General features: G+C 49.3%; 1 protein-coding gene across 2 annotated transcripts; it reads left to right on the top strand.

Moving 5' to 3' along the window:
• The first annotated feature begins 1,273 nt into the window (after positions 1 to 1,273).
• On the top strand, positions 1,274 to 19,913 carry LOC121596507 (inositol-trisphosphate 3-kinase homolog). Of its 2 annotated transcripts, XM_041921536.1 has the most exons (4): positions 1,274 to 3,436; positions 7,801 to 7,896; positions 16,674 to 16,774; positions 18,132 to 19,913. In XM_041921536.1, exons 1-4 carry the CDS (start codon positions 3,305 to 3,307, stop codon positions 18,964 to 18,966), a joined length of 1,164 nt encoding a protein of 387 aa, XP_041777470.1. In that variant the 5' UTR covers positions 1,274 to 3,304; the 3' UTR covers positions 18,967 to 19,913. The 2 variants fall into 2 exon arrangements, with proteins under 2 accessions (XP_041777470.1, XP_041777471.1); XM_041921537.1 differs by lacking the exons at positions 1,274 to 3,436; positions 7,801 to 7,896 and adding an exon at positions 15,801 to 16,589.
• The last annotated feature ends 134 nt before the right edge of the window (positions 19,914 to 20,047 follow it).

Here is a 20,047-nt window from a genome sequence, read left to right as displayed (position 1 = left end):
ATGGAGGGAGCATTGATTTGATAACGAACAGAACCAATGGAACCAGCTAGAACCAGATCACTTGCCTTGGCTGTAATCGGTCAGTGCCAGCGCGATGATACGACATCAGCTAACTGCGCTTTAGGACATGCGAATCGGTCGTGTTGCGTGGCTTGCAGGTGAGCTCTCTGCTTCCCTTCTGCTTTTACGAAACACGTTTTAGTCATCAACTTGATATGGTTTTTTTGAACATTCCGGGAATTGATCAGACAACATGGAATACAGATAAACTACTTCATGATTTAGCGAAGGTGGTGAGTTTGCTGCATGACTGTATGACGTAATTTCCCATTTGAAATGGCAAGCACTACCAGAAGTTCCCTCAATTATCGCCTAAAGTTTAGTAGCGAAAAGAGTTAATTTAAAACAATATTGTTTCCGTGTGAAAGAATTATTGGATGTACGGGTCACATTACAGACTTTTAATGGTGCAATTATAGTGCCATTAAATAACATTCAAACTGCACTAAAGTACTTAATAAATAATAATACACTTTAGCTAAAAACAACAATATTTTGTTTAAATAACCAATTAGTGACAATATAGTTAAAAATAATTTGTAATAACATTCATGCGGTTTTCACGCCTGGAAATTCAGAAGCATCATCTTTTCCCAACGCATTCGCTGCAACAATCTTTGCGCAAAAGCTCATGGCTTAGAGCTTTCACGCGCGTGTTGCATTGCACTACTACACTACCAAAAAGGTGCACTATGGACTGCAAGGGGACATGGTTTTACGCGTAAAAGTTGAAAAACATTCAAAAATTGTGTTTTTTTTATTTTGAAAATATGATTTAACAAAAAAAAGAATAAGCAAAATTTAAACTGTATGTAAGTCATGTGAAAAAACACCAATCTTCAAGAAGATAATTGTGGCGAAAAATAGTGAAAATAATTTAAAAGCACCAGAGCAGTATAATGTTGCATTATTTTTGCACATTTTATAATAACTGACGTACCCTTTGTACTACGTATTGTCTCACTCAATTTCTAAATCGAAAACGAAAAGTAGCTTAACATAATAAAGCGAAAATTGGTAAATTATACATAAAATTACGCTTAATATTACGCTTGCTCGCTGTTTATGACCACCAGCCGCGCCAACCGCCTGCCAGTGTGCCGTTGTAACGATCAGCGGACGATCGTGAAAAATCGCGCGCAACAAAACTAAACGTGAAAAAAGAAAAAAGAGAAACCAACGCACGCTCGCGCCTTTCGATTCGCGGCTCAAAAGCTTCACTTGTAATCGTTCCGCCGATCCGAGCGGACGCGCGCGCGCTCAACTCCCTTTGCAGCAGACACGCAGCAGCAGCAGTAGCGTTGCTTCACAGTTTGTGTTCTCAGTTGCTGACGCCCTGATCTCTCGCTACCTTGCAGTGCGGCACAAACCGAAATAATCACCACGTAACGTAAATAAAAACGTTCAAGTGAAGGAAACAGTGATAGGAGAAGGAGAATTTGAAAAAAAAAACACACGCACACACCCCAGAGCTCCAGTTTATCAGCACATTTCCTGGGTCAAGCGTCGAAAAGCAGATACGGCAAGCATACAGCCACATTTTCTTTCACTTTTCGTTTCGCCCTTTTGTCGACTTTCTTGCGTAGTTTTAAAAAGGTGCGTACGCACTCTGGTGCGCTTAACACGCGTTGGCCGTAATTTGTGAATGCCGCGTGTGTGCGTTCGCGAAGTTATGAACCGTGGCGAAGTGGAGCCGGAAACTGCAGATAGCGTAAAATAAAAAAAACCCATCATCGGTAAGCTCTTGCTGCTGCCGTGCCGAGGCCGCTGGTGCTCTTCAGTGCGAAACGGCGTGTAAAATAAAGACCAACGAAAAAGCGGTAATATAGCGACCGTTTTACAGCCAAAAAAGAAGCCTACATCGCGTGTGCGTCAAAGAGAAAGAGAGAGAGCGCGCAAAAAACAGTGCATTTAAAAAAAAGACGGATGAAATTAGTCATCCAAATCCAACAAACAAGTGACGGGAAAGCAGTTTCATTTTCACCAGTTTTCCCCTTCGAAGTGTCGCCTGTGTGCTGTTGTTTTGTTGGGAAGGCGTGGAGGGACTAACGGTGAAGCAAAAAGAGAGTGAAAGTGTCCGTATGTCCGCAACGCGGGCAAGACGCGGGTGACAAAACCCCGGGCGGGTGGTGAAGTGAACGCGACGCGAATGTGGTGATGCCCTTATTGCCACCTTTGGCCAGCGTGCTTGTACAGCCACCAGGTTGCACCCGGGCGGCAATAAAACAGAGGGAGTGTTGTGTATTTGCGTACGGCGTGTACCAATAGTGTGGCGCAAATGAAAGGATAATAGTTGTGTTTTGTGCCGCGGCCCTTTTCGTGTTGTGCTACGCCAAATAGTGCTGATTACACAATCAATATTAATTAAGCAAATGCAAATGCAGCCCGCCCACCAGCGCGACCAGCGGTGGAAGTAAAGGTGCCCATCGTCGCTACCGGGTGGAGAAGATCTCCCTGGGCTGTGTTTAGACCGCCCTTCGGAGGGCGCGTGTGTGTGTCGGTGATCGTTAGTGTGCTGGGTGGTGGTGGTTTCTGTTTTGGTGGAAAAATATTTACCCTCACATTAGGGTGCCCTCAACCCAACACAGCAGTGGACTAAACCGGGAGAAAAACAAAAACATAAATCTTTTTTCTGCGGAGGAGCTTGCGCCGCTGCTTTGAAGTTCGATTCGCGGTGCCCCGGCAACATTGCGCAAAAGATAGAGTAAAAGGGTTAGGGTGGCCCCTGTTTGTTTGCATCTTGCACTCTCTCACACATCTAAACGGAGGCATCTCCCTTTAGCGCGCGCGAGCGAGCGTCGTAAACAGTTGCAGCTGGAGATAGGTACAAGCAAACCCTGTTAGCTGTGTAATACGGTCAAAGGAAACCAGTTTCACCGTTCTGTTCTCACCGGGGGCTAATACTATTCCCCCCCCCGCCCTATACTATTTGAAACCCCGACCCCTACACACTACGGGTGGAGCGTTTCGTCTACTACTTCAAGCTAACGAGAGCACGGTCAACTACCGCCCCCATTTGCACATTCCACAATCGGCTGCAAACAAAAACAACTCCTTTTCTGGGGGGGCTTGGCTGCTGCCTACATTCCTGGCGGAGCACATTCTGCCGGCATCGTTTAAGAAAAAAAAATCAACGCTCGACAAGCTCGACGAGACACACCGGGCAGGCAGTACAAGTACAACGTAAAAGAAACGGAAGAAACACCGTCGTGAAGCTCAGCAAAGCGTTGTTGACAGGCACGGTATGACTTCTTCCATATTTCTCACCATGGCAGGATGGACTAGTGACAAGTTTCGTCTCTCCTGTATCGACAACAATGGCCTCAAGCGCACGCTGCTGAAGATGCTGATACTGGACAATGGCACGAAAAATTCGGTAAGTGTCTAAATGGGAGCGCCGCCCGTGCGCCTTACAACCTGAATAAGATTAAGCGATCACATCCGTGGGTGTCTCTGTGGCGTAATTGATAGACCGGGCGGGATAATACAAGGCGGGACGTGGACGGATTCTCATCTGGAAAATCCATCTCATGTTGATCTGTTTCTGTTCAACAACTATGAAAAGCAAGTCTCAAATGAACTCAGGTGCAAGAAGAAAAGACATTTCTTGCACCTTGGAACTCGCCTAAAGAGGAGGGATGGTTCTAGTTCAAAGTACACCCAATAAAAGTGTGAAGGCAATTCATATCTCCGCTTTGTGCCGTGTACACTGATGCGCCTCGTTGCGTTTTGTATATCTTTCGACCCCCACCCTCGCGAGGACACTCGTAAGCGCCCGGGGTGTGATAAGGAAGTCATAAAGGAGGTGGTATCTATCACCAAACTCATAAAACTCCCCATCGACCACCGCTCTCCTTCTCTCTCTCTCTCAAAACACCACCACCATTGCTGCTCAGGCGTGTCAAATTTATTCCAGCACAATAGCAAAGGCAAATAAAACACTTCATTTCCTAGTAGTTTTGGGTCTTTGCACCCCCCCTCCAAATTTTTAGAACATTTTGGCATTTTGGCCTCAGCTCGGTTGGGGTTTGTTTTATGTTTTTCGCGGTACACTTGAATCTGGGGCTAGTGTTTTGGGTATGGCACACCGTTTACGATCGCACAACAGATCGGGCTCATCATTGAGCAACAAAGTGAACTCCAACTAGTCAGCGATGCTCTTTTCCAGTTGTATTTTAAGCCGAAAGTTGGGATTTTCCCAACGTTGGCTGAATAAATCTGCCGTGGCAGGTTTTCTTGCTTCAGTTATCCACCGTTCGTGAGATGCTGAGCCGAGCGGTGACGTAGAAGTCGACCTATTGAGCGAACAACCGATTTCGCATTATTATGTATCTGGTGGTAATGCGATACGATCACCGAATGATGGGCTCGTCTTCGCTTCTTGGGATCTAATGTTGACCCATCGTCCAGTTGATCGCGAGCTGTTGTGGGGGTGGAGTGAGGATGCCTGTGTAGAGGGATGAGACCCCCATGTTGTCAATGACACTTTTCACGGTCATTTTTGAGCTACACCATGTTTCGAATGGGTCGGGTTTACGTCAGCAAAACCAGCAAGTCGTGTTCAGGGATTTTTATGAAGAATATGCAAATGTTCTTCCCTCTCGTCTGCCAGTGCGCTCAGGTGGAGTTTCTCTACGTTGTCTGAATCTCAACTGGGCCTCAACAGGCTGCTGGATATTGGAACATTCACGCGGTATGTCAACCCCGATATGTTGCTCCACATTCCAGCCACGCATTTCGTCACGGCTGGCTGAGCTGGGTGATAAGGGTTAGGGAGATTCTTCTTCTTTTCCCCCCCTGCAAAGCTACCGAAGGCTTTAGGTCTCAAAACTTGAAACGCAATTTATCCCGAGTGAACCTGTCTGGGCCGCACATTCATTCACAGCTTCACGCTAAAATAGTACCTGCAAACAGTAGTGGCCACACAATTGCGGAATCGCTAACGAGTCGCGGTGTAAAATTAGCGCCCCCGATGACGTTGTGAGATGACGGGTATATGGCTACGTCTTGGGCTCCGATGTCATTACAACGTGTAGGAGATTGTCCGTTATTAAGATCCTCTTCAATTTCCCACCTCCCGTGGCGCCCGGGCTTTTCTTGTCGCACGTTGGGACAAAGCTTGTTCGCTGGCCGCGAAAACCATCGGTACACATAGGCGCCTATTGACGGATCTGATTAGGATGCGGACCGGATTCCCGCACTGAACACATGCCCAGAGCCGGTGGTAGTGGCATCGAGAGCTAACCTCAAAGAAGGGGCCCTCAAAACTAACCGGTTCCAACCGGTTTTACGACACGTACCGATGATCGGTATAGTGGTGGACGTTATGACAAGTGTATGTCATTGATCTGGACATTGTAGAAACCCAGTGTGTCTTGTGCAAGGAGCAGCAGCTGTTCTGGCGGCGATTAAGAAACACACTATACATAGCTCCACTCAACCAGTGGCCCGTGGCGGTAAGATCATGAACAGAAACAGACACTCACACACACACACACACGATCCAATTGACGTCATCCACACGTGCAGGGCGCATCGGCGGGGCAGCTGTGATTGCAAAACAACATGTGCACACACGCCAGCCCATTATTTTGGAGGACAATAGGGGGGGGGTTATTGGAGGGATTTAATTTTCTTCCGGATGCTTCTTGCAAAGGGCACGGGAAGGGCCCGGAACAGTTGGAAATTAACCTCGTTTGATGGAGAGCAGTGGGCGGTTTTTGGGGTGGGTTTTTGATACCCGATGAATGACAGCCTGAGTGCCATTCGTTGCAGAGCGGAACCATCTCGCGTGCTTGCTGTACTAACAATAACCAGGGCTGTGTTACGCTCAGATTGCATGTTTATTGTTCCAGACGCGTGTTCCTGCTGCCAAAGCCAAACAATCAATGAGCTGCAGCACACTTTGTGGAGTAGTGGCAAATCGCAAACGGAACATGTTTTGTAAACTAGCATGTCACAAGCCGAAGAGATTTGGAATTGTGTACACAAGGAAGTTGATCTTGTTTCGAGTGCTAATTAGTTCCCGCTGCGCTCGACTCTTTCCCAAGGTTTGCAAACTGGAATCACATCAACACGTGCTCTTAGGAGCACGAAATTCTTCTTCTCGAGGGGCACTAAAAGCCTTTACTCTACAGTCCATTAGTGATCCCAGAGTTTGCAATTAGAACAAGTTGTACTTCTAATGGTAGGCGCCATCCACGCATACGGTAGCGAACGTGTAAGTAGGAGCCGAGACGGGAAGCAGAATTCGTCTGTACCACACCGAGCAAGTATGGGTTGAGAGAAAACCCAGCTGGAATGATCATCACCTTCAGGGCCTAATTATCAACCTGACGCATTTGGACCATACAGCCCCTCACATCTCCCCTCGGGCATGGTTGTGTTAATTGCCATACGGCACACCACACAGGGCCGTAGAAGCAAGCCAGTATCAATATTTTAACAGATCACAACCGCATCATCTCACCGCCAAACCATTTGAATATGGCATGTCCTTGAGAGCTCGGTAGACGGATATCGAAGGGGAGGGGGGAGGGGGGATGATCGGGTTCCGGAGCAAAAGCCGGGTGGTAGACCCGGCGGCGTAAAGGCCGATGTTGTTCAAGCGACCAGCTTCAGCATGACGATGATGACTCAGGGCATTCACAGCTCTGTAGTTCTTAATGATCTTGCAATGTAGCCAACACACGAACAACACACTTTTTTGTTCCTTCGTCCCTGTGTCCCGGCTCTAGGGCATCGATCGCTCATCCTCCATCGATCACGGAGCACTTGGTCGAGGGGAGTTTATTACTTAATCGCCTTCTAAACCGCAGCTTTACATCATGTTTGCGGTGCGCTGTCGCCACTAAATCGACCGTTTCCATCGACAACCACCCCGAGAACCCGATTAATTGCACTGTCCGCGAGGTCACAACCACGGGAAGGGTGTACGTGGGAGTAGATCAGTCACTGATCGGCGGTTGTGGTTAAAGTGGTTATGACTTTTCTCCCGGCTAGACATATTGAGGCTTGTTCGCTTTCTTTCGCCCGATCGGTGGGTGCAATTCGAGAACGATCCGGCACTGTAAACACGATCTTCACGATCGTTTTGCAGATAGCAGTCTGTTGCTAACTAACACACGGTTCTAATAATTAACGCGTTGCCCGATCATGCGTAAAATCACAAATACCAACCAACTTGGAAGAAAAGCAAATCCCTACAAAAAAGAAGATCGTTTTGTGATCGCTTTTGTGTATTGGTGTATTAGACGTGATTTGACGAAGCTTTTCGAACCACCAAAACAAGAAGCTGTCATAATTAGAGCAGCCGAGATACGGACGCCACACGGCGTTAGGGCACCTTTCCTCGTCGCGATTGCGATTGCTGGGTCACTAACCCTGATCTGTTTGTTCGATTTGATCGTGTTGAAAAGGCAGAGTGTGATTTCTCAATATTACAGCTCAAAAATAGCAACTTGCATATCGGTCCAAAGGCCGTTTTTTGGTTGATAGAATCTCATTTCTTCATGTGCAGTGGTGTTATCATCTGCCGTTGGTGTATGTGTGTGTGTGTGTGTGTGTGCATGTTCCTGTCTGTACAGCAGCACTATTATGGTACGCGTGATGGTGAAACCAGAGCTGCTGTGTGTTGAAACAGTTGTCCCCATGCGTATCCCGCCGTTGTGATTGTTATCTCCCGCCTTTGGATGCTGGTTAACTAACCGACACTTCGTTCTCCCAAACTTCCATTTTCAGAACATTGAAGCAGAACGTACCGCGACGGAGTATCTGGTCGACCAGGGTGTGCCGACGGCCAATGCCAACAAATCGCTGCTCAGCTTTCTCGCAATCGTAAGTGTCTTTTACATCTTTATTTCTTTCCCCTTCCCCACACTGTTGTTGTTGTTGTTGATGATGATGCTGTTCACCTGTCAGAGGACCTGAGAGGATGTCCCTGAACGCGCGCGCCTATGGGTATGTGTGCGTGTGTACTTCTCCTCCGAGACAAAAGGGCTCCGAGACCGAGGTATCATGTTCGGTCTCCCCCGACATGCAACTCGACTGACCGACCGACCGACTGACGACCGGTGGTGGTGGCAGTGCGCAGTGAAGCGATGGCCACGCGCAAAACCATTAAAATTCATGTGTGCGACGAACGCGACTGCTGACATTTCGCAATTTATTGTTTCTCGCTCGCATCTCGCGTAACAGCCCGTTCCAGCGGCAACGTGTTGCGGGCCGCGGCAAAACAAACGCACAACACAAATCCGCGCACTGTCAATCGCGCCAACCAACCAACGGTCGCGGAAGCGTTCGGTCCCATGGTCTCCCGGGGGGATTTCAGTGTCACTCTGTACTGCTGCTACGTGCGCCGTCTTCTATTGCCCTAACACGTGGCCTGGCCCTGGGTGCGGGCCCTGACGATGAGTGATGAACGCTGTCCAGTCCACCGTTCAGAATCTTCTCGAGGCTCGAGATCGAAGATCGATCGATAAATGAAGCGTTGATCATTGTTTTCTAGAGCCGGCTTCCAAAATTGGGACGCAGATGCCCCGCTCTGGTGCGCCCACCACCGTTTGGTTTGCCGTTTTAAGAAATTGGATGTCCGCTCTCGGGACATTAGAGAGAAGAGAGCGCTGTAAAACCGGCACTCTCCCCCTTCCACACAGCCTTCCGTTTATGGTCAGTGTCAGTGCCGAAAACGGAAAGATACCGCCCGCTAGATCGCGGACCTTTCGAGCGTAAGCGTCTTTGCCGCCGCGCTGCATAATAAGTCATCTGCGCGCTTCACGCGCTACCATTGCCAGCGAAAAGAGCTCGTTGATCTCGGGGTTGTTGCCGCTGCTGCTGCTTCTGTGCGGATGCGCCCGCACACGTTCGGAAGGCAACACGCACATTGTGGCCGTACACGCAGGTCGTTTACGCAAGGCCTGCGAGGTGATGACGGTGTTGCTGCTGCTGCTGCTGCTTCTGCTGCATCCGTAATGCGTTGTGTACACGCGGAATGTCAACACACAAGGGGTTTTGTTGGGGTCACCCGGAATGCCATGCCGAAGACATTGGACTTTAATTATTCAGCGCTCCCTACCCTCCCTCTTCAAGTCTCGCTTCCTTCAATGCTACAGCGTACGTTTCTGCTCAAACCTACGACAGGGCGGGGATATGATGCTTTTACTACGTTGCCGCTTATTCATGATTTTACCACCGTGTTTTGTGCCCTCTTCTTCACCATATGGATTCACTCGTATCGGTAAGTTCGTTAGCATCAGTTACCGATGGGATGGGAGGGTTTTCATTGTTGCCCACTTTCCTCTCTCACACCCTCATCCAGTATGCGAATCCCGCACTGACGTCAAGGAGAAGGGTTCATGCACCATGGCCCGGGGTTCGTCGCCATCGGTAATCTAACGCGCGTTTGTCGACCCAGTGCTACGCGCGTTTGTCGATCCAGTGCTACGCGCGTGTGTGTGTGTGTGTGTGTGTGTGTGTGTGTGTGTGTGGGTGTGTGTGTGTAGGAGAAATTGGCCGATTGCAAACCGGATGGGAGGGGTGAGAAGTGCCCATATATATATTTATCTCCCGATGCTTTCATGCCACCGGGAAAGGCCTTTTTGCCACGCACATCCGGATGCATCACAGCAATCCGGATCCAATACGCCGCGGCGCGATGGGAAGTTTCTTCTCGCCGGTTTCCATTTCAATGGGTCCCGGTTTTGGGAAAGAAGAAAGTGAAACAAAAACCGACACGGCACGGGGTGACAACACACTATAACTCTACACTCTTGCTCGCTCGTTTACTCTTACCTCCCCCCCAAAGCCACAGCGGCAGCGAGCGATGTAAGTGCGTCATCAGACGACGAACGTCCGCATTCCCGGTGACGACGGTTGGGCTCGCTCGCTCGCTGTCCCACTTTCGCTGTGGTGGCTGTGGAAAAGTAACAACTTTTACCTCTTACTAATGCACCGAGCGGTAGGCATGACGCACACCAGATCGGTCTGTCACGTTTCCGGCACGGCCGCAGTTCGATACGCAAATCGCGCCAATCTCGAGTGGGCAACCCCTGGGGGTGAGCAAAGGAGCAAATGCGACGATCTTTGACATTCTGCCCGTACTTGTTTTGAACGCTCCAGGTGTTGCAGGTGAGTGTTGAAGGCATTTCAAACATGTGTTGTCAAAGCTCGTGCGTCATGTGCTTGATGATCATCCTCCTAAAAATGAAAACGCAGCAGCAGCCTTCTCTAAACCGGCCAAGATTTAAAGATATCATTTAGAAAATAATGATTATAATTTTTACCTCCACACAGACGCGCACAAACACACACACACACACACACGCGCGCGAAATGATAAATAAAAACCATTACCCTTGGGGCTGACTGTGGCTGTACCGGAACGTGACCATCAGGGCCGCCGCCAACCATCATCATCACCACACGTCATATCTGCCGGCGGGTCACGTAATTGCTCTTTCACTTTACACCCTTCCCCACAGCCCAAAGGACTTCAGGTTATATGAAAAAGTGCACACTACTATATATCGGGCGTGTAAGCACGCCGATTAATGGTGGCCCCGCTCGGGTCGCGCTTGCCGCTGGCGGCCGGGCACAAAAAACAATTGACACCGGAGACGCGAAAACCCTTTTCGCCACTCGGTCCCGTGCACATTAATCCCTTGGGTTGTAATTTATCTGAATTACCCTCAATTAGCATACGGTGCATTGTTTCCACCTCGGGAAGGGGCATAGGAGACGGTAGTTCGCGCCACAGTACTGCATGTGACACTTGTGAGCGTATGACGAGGAACGTAAGCGAGCGCGCAGGCGCACGCTGCTCACGCGTCCGCAGTTGTGAGACGTGGCGCGACCTGCCCTTAACACGCCGGCAGCCGGCAGCCGGACACAGACAACACACATACGGGTTATGATTTAATTAATAGAAATAATACTGACGTGGGCAGCAGTGGTGTTTGCCGTTGGAGTAGTGTGTGGATGCGTCTAATCCCGTGTGGCCGTGAGGTGATTGGAATGGGGATGCGTTTTGTTATGGACACGCTTGGACCTCCCAGAAGAAGAGTGATCATGTCTCGATCATCTGCATTGTTTGTTTGCAATTCAATCGTGCCTTGATCGATTGTGTTGAATTTCAAATTAACGATCGTTTTGATAGTTGTGCCTCACGAGCCCGGGGGTTGATTTGGAGTGCTATTCATCGATCGTTCCAAAAGTTTCCTGGATTGGGGTGACTTCACAGGTTTGAAACAAAACGACCAAAGAGGCTTCTTTAAAGATTAAACTTATTAATGGCCACTCAGCCTGCGCGGTGGTGTTCCCTCACTTCCGTTCTCACGGGCAGTGGCCGTGATCTTGCTCGATGGGGTTTTATCCACACCGAAAACAGTCTCTTCAATTTAAAGCCCCAACAACATCACAAAATAGCCCACAACCTATTCAGAAGACTTCTTTGCTTTTTGTGCCTTTTCCGCCCCAAACACCGAATAACGAATAGATCCTGGGGCACAGAAAAAAACAGACCACAAATACATCGCAAAAACCCTTCCACAACCAAAAAAAACCTCTACAAATTCATCGTCACGCTTGATAAGATCACGGTAGCGCCCGCGGTGGCGACGAACCCTTGCCTGTGATCATTTAACGCTCCAAAACGGGCGACTCCTTGCTTCCCATACTACCGCACTCTAAGGTCGATCAACCGGAGTTGAGGAGGTTTCGCCGGTGGCCGCGCACTGACCCGTTTGTTCGCCTTTTGGGGTCGACCTCTTCGCCGCCGCAGCCGCCGGTTGCTGGAGGAATAGGAGGATGGAATCAAAACAAACGATGATCACTGGAGAACACAACTCGCTGGCAGCGATCGACGATTGGGCCGACGGTTACACAGTCTGCCGGCGAGACCCCATTGTTATCGCATTGTGGTGGTTGAATGGATGGAGGTAGGGGCCGGGTGCAGTAGTTGGCTGCGTGGCGATCTAACAATAGGGCATTAATTAAAAATAGCGCGCACGTTGGGCACTATCTATCTTGCGCCCGCGTACCCCATTCGAGGGCGGACGTCATCCGCGATTGACGTGAAGCGCGCGTACGGTGCGAACATGCATAAATGCGTGTAATTTACCAGTGTGGCAGAAATGCGTCTGGAAAGCGTCTTGGGAAAGGCTGATCGAGTGTCTGATCGAGATACACACACACACACATAGAGAGGGCGTTGATGCTTTCGCTTCGTTCGCCCGCAAACGTCGGCTTTGAGTGCTCCGGGGCGAGTTATCACCTCTCGGGTGTGTGTTTTCATTTTAATTAACCGTTAATGTGCAATGTCTAGATCAGAAACAATCACAACATCGACTGAGCTGACGCCGTCGGCGTCGGCGGCAGTAGGCCATTAGCAGCGGCCCTGCCCTGACCCAGTCGCCTCGTGCATAACCTTGCGCGATCCTGAGTTGGATTCGGTCCTGATAGTGAGAGTAAATCCATTGCTTCGATTACCGATTGGCGGGCGCCCTGAGAAGGCTTGAGAATCAACTTCATAACACACACGTTTGGATACAATCCAGCAACATCAGCAGTATTAAAAGTTCAGAAAAGATTTGATTCAATTTCCCAACAACCAACAGAGTGGGTGACGTCAATAATCGTTATCAATCCGGCCTGGGGTTGTTGTGAGTTCGCTGCAGCTACAAACGACAAACCGAACAGGCCCCCCGGTGTGGTTTCATTGCTTTAAGTTTTGGACTTTTCATTGCCCGTGTTTAGCCCGCCCCGAGCACTGCAAACTTGGCGAAACGTGAGCCGCGCGTTCGGTCTCTTATCAACCCGTGGTACGGTTTTGGTCAAAACTCGAACCAGTACGAGGGACACAAACAAACACATACTAACCACTGCGTTGCTAATGCCGATCTTCTTTCGGTTGTGTGTGTATGTGTGTGTGGATGAGTCGATTGCTTTCCGGTCGTCGACGTCACTGCGTCACTTTGGCCGTATACGCAAATCAATCTTTGCCCAAATCGAGCACTAGAACGTGGTGCCCCGTTGCTAAGGGCACATCGTGTAGGTTTGTTGCTGCCACCGTCGCCGCCACTGCCGCCACCAAAGCACCACAAAGCAGTGCAAAGGCTGGGAAATTATCTATTAAAATATGTAGCCAACCGCACGTTCGGGATCCGGGACACACACAAACACATAGACTGTTAGTTGGTCGCTGTTGTTAAGCGTTTAGAGTACGCTATTTAAATGTATAGAAATTAGTTCTTTGTAATAAAATGCAACAATGTAATACAATGTCCAGGAAAAGTCTCAAAAACATCAAAATGCGTCGTCTAAGGCAGGTTCCACAAAATATAATACAGAAATAAACGTCCAACAGCCAACCAGCCAGATGGTCTAATGGTACAGCAACCGACTGTTATAGGGCCTGTCGTGGATCGATTCCCAACAGGCAGCATGGAACATACTATTTCTCCTTACCTATCAGTTCTATGTATGTCTGGCATAAATCGCAGCAGCTTCTCTAGGTCGGCCCCGTAAGCGCATTTATCTGCTGCCTGATCCAGAAATCTTTGTATTGAGAGTCTTAAAAAAAGCTCCCTCATACCTTGATGATAGCTTTGAGATTAAGACAAACGCACGCAACACTTTCCCATACTTTTTTGTGTTATTATGATTCATTTCACAAGCGATTCACCACCAAAAAGGTCCAAACACAAGTGAGCAGTTGTTGATGATGATGATCCAACAGAGACTCCCACAGAAAGCTCACAGATCCGTTTTTGCGTGAAGCAACCATTTCATCCAGACTCGTCATCTTGTGCTCCCCTCAATGATGCTACGGCTGAACAATTAGTGTAGGTGATTTATATTCCAGCCGGGCGGCCGCCGGGTGGTGCAAAGCGACGCCACACATGAATAACAACCGCTCGTTGTATCGCTCATCATCACCTGAACAAGACATCGTTACTCGAGCGCTTCCGAGATTGATAAATCACTTCCATTAGAGCGCTTCACACGCTGCTGTTTTCACTCTTTTTTGTTGCCTGTGTGTTGTCTCCAGTAGCTAATAACCAACAGCCAACAGGAATGGGGCTCTTCGGAGTGATAGGGTTGGAATTTTGGTAAGCACAAAAAAGGCACTTGCCGGATGTTCTCAGGATCGTCGGGAGCAAACGCCGGTACGGGTGAAGTGGCTCACTCACGCTTACCTCACCATCGGGGTGAGCTTCGGACCGCGGGCATTGGGTGCTCGATTTATTCACCACTCCTTCTCTTCCCGCTCCAACCTGTTTACGAGACGTCTAGAGGCCCTTTTGCTCGACGCATGATCCTTCCCAGACGAAGACAACAGACACACAGACCTCTCTATCTCCCACTGCTTGTTTTGCTGGAAGGATTGGAAAGGAACAAAATGGCCACAGACAGACAAGAATATGTGAGCTGCTTTACCAAACACCCAGCCAACACAGGGTGGGCAACAACAGCAGCGAGAAAAAAACACACCACCATCGAATACGACATTTTATATGCCACCGATACAGTCAGCCGCTGCTGTCCGCAACGGTTCGGTTTGACGTCAATCGCAGAGCTGCGGCGGCTCCGACGAAGTGGAGTGATTTTGGTAGAGCGAGACAAGCGATCGGGCGCTCCGGAACCGCTGCCAAGAAACGTTTACACCACGCACGCAAACAGGGTATAAGAGCGCAGACGGGAACGAGACCCTGCGCCTCTGCGGTGTGCCCCCTTTGCTGCGTCTTGCGAAAGCCTCACGAAAGGTTAGGTCGCGACGGCTTCTACATGGCACGGTCGTGTATAGCGCTAAGTACATGGTTAGATTGCACCCCGTGGGGGCAGTTGGGTTGCACGGTTGAAATGCACAGCAGAAAAAGCGTGACTCCGGAGGAAGGGGCTCGTCATCGACTAGGGATGAGCGCTGACTGGTGCATCAGCGCTTTCTTGGAAGATCTTCGGGCCAAGATCTTCGGGGGCCATGATTGCCGCCGGGGAAGTAGAACATGTCACTGAACTCCTATCAATGGAGTTGAACGCCACCGAGAAGGTTCTTGCGCTCCCGGCGTGTGTGGGGCGAGGCATACCGAGCATACCGGCGCAGTAGCAACAAGCCAGCCGCAATGACGTCAATGGTGTAGCGGATTCCGAGCCTTTTGCTCCACCTTGCTACAGCTGGAAACGGAATGTGCCACAGTTTCCTGCGGCTGCTGGTGCTGCTTGTTAATTCATCCCATAATATCACACGCCACCATTATCATCATCTGGAGAGCTGGGCAATTAAATTATTCGACGATTTGGAAAAGTTGCCGTTGGAAACTGAAGCGAAAGATTCTGCAAGAACAAGCTGCGCACACGAACACACACTTTTCCTCATAAAAACACCTTCACCTTTTGCGTCGTTGTGCGTGCACGCGCAGTCACCTCCTGTCCGTTAGGTTTTGCCAATGGGAGCAATTAGCCGTCGCAGGCGGAGCACAAAAATTATGAACCTCCGGGGTGTACCGTACGCTGTTGTGTGTTATATTGAGCGCGTGGTGTACACTTCCATCTTCCGATTTAAGGGGGCACCGCGGGTTCGTTTGTTTATATTGCGGCCACACAAGCACTCTCACACACACACACACACACACACACACACACACACACACACACACACACACACACACACACACACACACACACACACACACACACACACATAAACTCGGTGCCGCGATCGTTAAGAGTTGGTTAATTGAATCCACCTGCGATTAGCTTCCCGCCCAATGAGAAGGAAAGAGAGGCACGAATATATACCCGGAAAAATATGGCCAAACCCGCGTCAAGAGGAAAATAATCGGTTCCAGCCATTACACCTGATGCGATCCATATGGGTTTAGGGAGGGGTGGAGAGAGGTTCTTTTGATGTGAATGTGATGTATTGTATATACACAGATTCCACAGTTTGTATGCAGAAGTTGAGTCACCGGGGTCTAGGAATTGGCACAGGGCATTCGACTGTGTGTCCTTGAAGCGAGGAATATATTATGCTTCTGCCATGTGGTGTGGCTGGTACAAGCAGCTACAACCCACGATGGTTCCAGCTCAGTGAACCAGAGCCGTACACGTGCCGCAGAGTTTGAAGTGTACACCGCTTCACCGGATATCAGCAAGGCCACCAATGCCGTCCGCGTGATGTACTACAATTTCAGGAACATTTTTATGCTCACGGCTTTACGCGCCCAAGTAAACACATCGTAAGGCACTCTCGGCTCCAAAAAAGGGTCTTATTTGTTTACGGCGAATATCTGGATGCCCGATAGGGATAGGTTGTCCACAAAGATAGTGAAGGAGGCGGTGGTGTGCTTCAGTCTCAATCTACCACGATTAGGATGCCGCTCATATCTAATCTAAGGTACATCGCCGTATCTTAAGGCGGCGCGAGTCACTGCGGCACCTGAAGCGTTTCCTTCAGATACACTCATTCTTGGTCCACATCTTGAGTTGGATCTTGCAGATCTTTTTGGAGCGGAACGAATCTCAGATACTCGATGGTGAACAGCAATCTCTCACTTGTCATGTACTTCCCTTCAGGCCACTAAAGATCATCTTTTCTTGTCGCTCTCTTCCCATTTCAGAACGCTCTCGAGCTAAGTGCACCCGCCAGTCCCGTCCTGCTAGAATGTAACGCTCCAACCGTTCCACCCGGCTGGCTGCAGCTGTCCGGCCATCCAAAAAGGTAAGCGACGATCACACCATCGCAATTTTCGATTTCTTGTCCTATCTGCTCGGAATCGGAATCCGATTCGAAGTTTGATTGATTGATTGTGAAATGCTATATTTAATACACGGCCATCGTGAGCCCATTTAGAACCGCGCACTCAACTGGACGCGACTTGTTTTGAGAAAGAGCGAGATTGCGCAAATGCAAACAGCTGATAAATCTGGGCCGCGCGCGTTCCGGGGCCATTTGGTGTTCCCGGGGTTGATGCTGGTTGGGGCAGGCACTCGAAGACATAACTTGTTCGCCGATGATCGGTGTTGTTATACGGAGGCTTGAACTTGCTCCAGCCAGTTATGACGTGCCGTGATCGTGCTATTGTTGAGTTCGGCGCCGGGCGCCGTCTGAGCCGCTCAATCATCACTCCCGGGCTCGGAAGACAAGGTCAGAGCAAGGAAGGAAATAGCCGCGTGTGTCGCGTATGGTCGAGTGGACGAAAGTGGAGCGGCCTTTTTGTTCGAAAGGAAGGCTCTGGGAACATGCGTACACCCTTCGAACGCCGTAGTGTACGTCAACGATGGCCTCTCACGCTCCGAGGTACCGACAATCCACTGGGAGCGGTACGGCTTTCAAACCGCGTATATGGTATATGGTGGTATGGTGGAGGAATGCAAATAACAAAAGTGTCACAAAAATGCTAACTTTGTGTAACGTAACATTCCTTACCGGACCGCGAGCGCGAGCGCACCCGATGACGTCAAGCTCTGGTGCGTGATGATGGTGGGCATAGACCAGCCCAGTGGCGAGCTGGAATTTCGCAACCAAGACTCTCCGGCGTGCGTTGGTGTCTCGTAGCATCTGTTTGCGCATTTTAGCGTCTTCCTTCCTCTTCTTTTCATTGCCCATTCACAGTAGCAGAACGGCGGGGTGTTGGAGCAGATGAATGTTTTCTTTGAGTTTCAAATTTCGTTCCCCGTATTGGCTGATGGAAGAAGTCACGATTCAGTCTCCCACAAAAGATGGAGATTTTGTCGTGCATAATAACTTGTAGCCAATCGGGTCATTGGATAATCAATTAGGGTAGATGGTTAGACAAGGCATTATTGTGTTTATAGTTCAAGATATTGATGAGAACATGTCAAGAAGTTGCGTCTCAAGTTTTTCAATGATTCATTCGACTGATTCCTCGAATATCGCACGACACACAAACACTACCGATGAGTAACTTGTACCGTATAAAGGGTGAATCATTGCGAGTCGGAAGACTTCGAATAGACTTCAGTAGACTGATAGGAACCTAGAAAACTAATTTCCATGTAACAACATCCAGAACTCCACTCTAATCTCTTCAATGCCTCTCATTCCCCCATTGCAGCATCGCCCCTCTAGCCAATGGGATCGTACGGAAGCGCATCTCCGGCCCGAACGACACCGAACTGCTCGCCTACCGCCAGCTGATGGTAGACCCGCACGCCATCAAGGTAGTGCCAAAGTTCCTGGGCGTACATCAAGTCGCGGGCGAGCATTTCATCGATCTGCACAACATGCTGCACGGCTTCACCGAACCGAACGTGATGGACATCAAGATGGGCTTCCGAACGTTCACCGAGAGCGAGGTGAGCAACACCGCGCTGCGGGAAGATCTCTACCAAAAGATGATCGCCGTCGACCCGTCCGCACCGAGCGCTGACGAGCACGCCCGGCAAGCGATCACCAAGCTGCGCTACATGCAGTTCCGCGAGAACATGTCCTCCACGCAGGAGAAAGGGTTCCGCATCGAGGCGCTCCGGATGCGCGGCTGCTCGCCCGTCACGGATCTGAAGACGATTAAAACCGACCACCAGATACGCACCACCATCGGGCACTTTGTCAATGGGCGGCGCAGCATCGCGAAGGACATCCTGAAGCGGTTGCGGCAGATGCGCACGCTGATCGAAAAGTCGGAGTTCTTCCAGCGCCACCAGGTGCTCGGCAGCAGCGTGTTCATCGTGTACGACGACCAGCAGGTGGGCGTGTGGCTGATCGACTTTGCCAAAGCGCTGCCGCTGCCACCCGGCACCAAGGTGACGCACCGGCGCCGCTGGCAGATGGGCAACTGTGAGGAGGGCCTGCTGCACGGGTTCGACGAGCTGATCCGCACGATGGAGGCGGTACAGCAGCAGACGCAGCACTTCTCGGTCCGGCATCAGTCGCGTGCGACGGACGTTTAAGCCGCCGGGGGGGGACGCGCATAGGGAGCTGAACGAATTTGTTTTAGTCGAATCTTAAAAGGGCGTCTTTCTGTTAGGGCTGGTCCCTTCTTGCCGCGTGTCAAGGCGTGAAGCTAGTCATCAATATATGTTGTGTTAAAGCAGGAAAGTAGGGGAGTTTTTTTTTCTGTAGATTGCACCCCCATTGTCCCCGAGAGTCGTAATGTGTGGGGGAAACCGACAGGGATAGATGAGGATATGTAAGAAAGGAAAGGGGGATCTACGGGATGATCATTAAAAGACTGAACCCTCGCCGCAAAGAACAGCGATACAGTGTGAACGGAACCAACCGAACCAAACGATCGCGATTGGGAAAATAAGATGTCCCCAGCCGATCCGTACCGGGCAAACATGGAACACGCTCATCCCGTGCATGCGTTTAGTGGCACCGTTTTGCGGTTTTTGGTTTGCGCAAAGGTATCATGTTCTTTGAAGAATGTAACATTGTTCCATATTGGAAAAATAAGCAAGCTTATAGAGTTTAAATGTGATGATGATGTATGTCGAAACAAAACGGAGAGCTAGAAGAAGCAAGGGGAAGCGTGAAACAACAACCCCGCGTAAACGTAGATCGTAACCAGTTGCGTGCAGCTTGTAGGAAACTGTCAATACACTATAGCTACTCTAACTACCATGTACTACTACTACTACTACTACTATTACTACTACTGCTCCTTACTGAAAAGCAAATCTCTTCCTCCTAACCAATCAAACCAGCCAACAGAGTTCCGTTCTGCATATTCTACTCATTACTAACGGCAACTATTTAAGCTACCAGGTTTGCATAGACAAATAGCAAAAGAACACGCATGTTAATATATCCACCATAAGCTGGCAAACCATTGCATATTACCTTGTTTATTATTTAATGTGTTAAAACGTTTTAATTAATAAAATATTGAAATCAATTTTACGACGGAATGCGTTTTTTATAAAAAAATGAAAGCAAAAAAGAAATAAGCGTTATTCAATTGTTTGAAAAAAAAACTAAAAACTAAAAAAAAATTAAATTGGTAATATCATCAATATTTTTAGATTTTTA

Source organism: Anopheles merus, chromosome 3R (assembly GCF_017562075.2).
Source record: "Anopheles merus strain MAF chromosome 3R, AmerM5.1, whole genome shotgun sequence".
Lineage (NCBI taxonomy): Eukaryota > Metazoa > Arthropoda > Insecta > Diptera > Culicidae > Anopheles > Anopheles merus.
The sequence above is the reverse complement of the archived record's forward strand: the minus strand, read 5'-3'. Positions and strand labels throughout refer to the sequence as shown.

Coding starts and splice junctions, on each gene's coding strand:
- LOC121596507 (XM_041921536.1), top strand. CDS start 3,305: ATGACTTCTTCCATATTTCTCACCATGGCAGGATGGACTAGTGACAAG. Junction 3,437..7,800: donor ACAATGGCACGAAAAATTCG/GTAAGTGTCTAA, acceptor TTCCATTTTCAG/AACATTGAAGCAGAACGTAC. Junction 7,897..16,673: donor TGCTCAGCTTTCTCGCAATC/GTAAGTGTCTTT, acceptor TTCCCATTTCAG/AACGCTCTCGAGCTAAGTGC.